The sequence below is a fragment of the Neodiprion pinetum genome, chromosome 1 (assembly GCF_021155775.2).
Source record: "Neodiprion pinetum isolate iyNeoPine1 chromosome 1, iyNeoPine1.2, whole genome shotgun sequence".
Classification (NCBI taxonomy): Eukaryota; Metazoa; Arthropoda; class Insecta; order Hymenoptera; family Diprionidae; genus Neodiprion; species Neodiprion pinetum.
In genome coordinates this window covers 33,631,205-33,634,766 of record NC_060232.1, presented here as the reverse complement: position 1 = coordinate 33,634,766, position 3,562 = coordinate 33,631,205, and the positions used below count along the sequence as shown (strand labels likewise).

The 3,562-nt window shown below is 44.8% G+C and overlaps 1 protein-coding gene across 1 annotated transcript; it reads right to left on the bottom strand.

Annotated features, from left to right (window-relative positions):
- Window positions 1-762: 762 nt before the first annotated feature.
- tap (Basic helix-loop-helix neural transcription factor tap) lies at window positions 763-3,008 on the bottom strand. The gene is made up of 3 exons (XM_046610028.1): window positions 2,720-3,008; window positions 2,167-2,368; window positions 763-2,051 (listed from the first exon to the last, which is right to left on the bottom strand). Exons 2-3 carry the CDS (start codon window positions 2,350-2,352, stop codon window positions 1,527-1,529), a joined length of 711 nt encoding a protein of 236 aa, XP_046465984.1. The 5' UTR covers window positions 2,353-2,368; window positions 2,720-3,008; the 3' UTR covers window positions 763-1,526.
- Between the last annotated feature and the right edge of the window lie 554 nt (window positions 3,009-3,562).

The following is a 3,562-nucleotide window of genomic DNA, read 5'->3' as shown; positions in this document are numbered from 1 at the left end:
TAAACCCTCTGTTGTGAAAAGGGAACGCCCGCGATTCCGTTGTTATGGTAATATTGTTCCTATTTTCCGAAATTCATGTTCGTTTGCCGCAGGATCGATCACGCTTCGTCGTTTGATTCAAACCATTGATTCCTTGAAACGTATTTTGGCACGAAAACTTTCTAGCCATGAGACTTAAGAATCGGCTAACAATACTCTCGCCGAGTCACGATTCGGCAGTGTTAACATTTCGAAGAATTGTAATCCTCCTCGGCGTTTAAAGAGCAACGGGAATCCATTACGGAGTGGAAACGTAATCTGTCGGATTAACGGTGTAAATGGAATCTCGGGGAAAAATTTGTGATACATCTGCCTTATACAAGGCCGGTAATTCCCGCATAAAGGACACGTGGCTCGGCACGTGCCGGGTGATTCTAGAGCGCGAATTCATTCCTGCAAAGTGTATACCTACGTGGCGCTTCGTGTTCCACGTGCACTGCTTTGAGATTCATACTTTTGTTTTCCATTGTGAACAGATCAAGCTTTGCGAAGACTCGTACGTGGCATGATTTGAAAATTGTTCTACGCGCAACAGGCTTGGAAGGAAGTGCATTGTGAGGATATGGTCGTTGATACGGCATCGATTTAGGACATTTAAGGGCGTTGAAACGAACGACGTATGTTTATAGATAAAATATGATTTATTGGTAAAGTATAAATTCTGTACAATATATATTCCCTGAATTACACAAATTGACAATTCCAACGGGATAAGAGCACTAGTTGAGGCATAGTATTTATTATTACTATTATTATTATTGTTATCATAAAATTCCTTGAAATGTAAAACAAAAATGAGATCGAGCGTAAACCCGCGTTACGTGAGATCAACTAAAAATATAATGACTAGATCCGAGAGGAACTTAATTAGTACGTATTAACAACTAAAACGTCGTGTGCTTGTCGTTTGGTGAAATTTTCTAAATTACGCGTACAATCTGTTGGATGAATTATAGAAAAATACGAGGTGGAGATATTTCCGGCATCTCGTACAGACTGGAAATAGAATGGTAAATAAAAATAGATTTAGACACACATCGCATTCGCACTAATTAGGTTATTAAAATATAACATTCTCTTATAAAATAGATAACGATAATCTTTAGCAATATTACTTTCTTTCGTTTTCTGTTTTTTCTTTGTTTTTCTTTTCTATACAATCGTATTAGCCCAATAAAGGCGACAACCGCACGAACTTGTTCTGATTCCAAATGATATTGTATTGAAAATTACGGAAAGCTCCGAACCCATAACTTACTCAAGATATCACGTTATTTTCTTTTCTTACACACAATCATATAACCTTCTCTCTCCCGCGAGCTCGAGAATCTCAAGAAAAAAATCTCAACCCCAATTTGCCGCTCGCGAACTTTGACCCCGAAAATGGCGGTGATCAACGTCCTTCTCGACGATCCTCAGTTTCACCGACCGCTAACGAGACTCCGTTCAACACATCACAACTCGCGCTACGATATTTTACAATCGTTTTACAAGCACTGATACATGTTGGTATGGTGTCCCATGGCGTGGTGATGGGTCGCGGGCAGAACGTGGGGAGAATGATGTCCGTATACTCGCTGTTCGTAGCAGGGCTGATACTGGACCGGTGGACTGATACTCTGATCGCTGTAGCAGTCGTACTCCTGCCATTCGGGCATGAATCTCTCCTGCGGATACGGGAACGCCGAATGAGCGGGACCAAGGCGTTTTTGAGCTGCGACGGCGCAGCTTCCGGTCGAAGATGTGATCATGTTCCCGTTCTCGCCGATGCTAACCGTCACATTCCCGACGTTCAGTGTTATCTCGCCGGCCTCGGACTTTCCCAGGGTCTGCGACAGGGCCCATATGTAGTTGTGAGCGAAGCGGAGCGTCTCGATCTTCGTCAATTTCGTATCCTCGGGGAACGTCGGGAGCGCCAGGCGAAGACGTTCCAGCGCGTCGTTCAGGGTGTGCATCCGGTGTCGTTCTCGATCGTTCGCTTTTATGCGACGGTTACGTTTCAGGCGAAGGACCTGCGGATTTTCGACAACGATGACGGATTGTCTTGGAATATTCTAGTCTTGCTCCAAGTTTCGTGGCTCGAATTCTTAATTCAGCGCAAATAAGTACAGATGAAAGGTAACTCACCTGAGTTGGACTCTTGCACCGCGTGCCGCGCGATTTTTTCCGTTTCTCTTCCTTTGCGGTGGGGAAAAGAGCGTCGGTGGGTGACTCGTGCTTCGGGGATTCAAAGCTCACGTCAAAACCGGAGTCAGACGAGCTTGAAAGCTCGTCAAAGCCTCCCTCGCTGCAGAATGAATATTCCGACGACATTGCACTGGGGCTTATTCTGAAACAAAAGAGCGACGAAATACTTGAATGAAGGCATATGCGTCATGCCCTGAGTGCCGAGTGTCTCGAGGAGTCAATTTTGGACGAGAAAATTACGTTCGGTATGTCGCAACGACTCTGATCAGCTTTTATCAACGAATAAATTCAGTGTCATTATCGCAAGCAAAAATAAATTTCCAGTTTCAATAACGATATTTTATTTTTACATGTATTCTGAATATCGAAAACAGTTCTTTCGATTTTCATTTCAATTTTCCCAACCATTAATGTTATCGAGGCTTCGTTGAACAATCTAGGAAATTCTATCTAAAAAAAAAAGAAAACAGAAATATTTTCCTCCCGTGCTCACCTGGATCGAAAAATTGTGTAAAGTAAATATCCGACAGAGAGATATATCCCTTCGTTATAGATAATTCACCACACACCGTGAAACGAGACGTAAAAATTATGAGCAAAATTTGAGAAAACAAATGGCACACTGTCAGCAGAATGGCGAAATTTCTTTTAAACACATGGCGGTTGTACGCGAGCTGATGAAGAAGCAGGCGAATATGCACGTTGATTTTCTCTCACTCGGTTCGCGTGCGCATCGATTAAGGGCCGAAGAAACGAACGAACGAACGAACGAGGAAAGGACCACCGATCTATACGGGGTACGGTCTAGTACTGTGCATGTGCTTAAGGGCTGTGAGGGCATATATACACCCCCCGAGCCCTTTGCCCCCTCCACGCCGCACGACCACCATGCACCGCGGGGCACCACCATGCCGGCTTCAGCTCACCCCATAATCAGTGGCGGAGGGGTACCCGCTACCCGTTGCTCCTCCTCTCTTTCGTTCTTCGTTCCGTAGACGCGTGCCGTTCGGGGCGCGTGGATGCAGAGGAATAGCTTGTTACCGGATTAGAGGTTTTGAGGTCGTTCTTTCGGGCCTTGTGTTGTCACCGACGGATGCAATTGGTTCTTTAAATGCGCGACTGTTGTCCAATGCGCGGTTTCTCGGATGGATTTAAAGCCGGCTCACGTGACCGGAAGTCGAGATAATTGCACCGGTTACTCGTGTGTTTGGGGATTTTGCCATTAGACCGTTAATGCCTTTTGAAAAAGCCACCTTATTTTCAAGTACAGTCAATCACTATCAGGGTTGTTCGGCAGCTGCTCGATGGATCTAGTCTCTCTATACGGTTATATCCG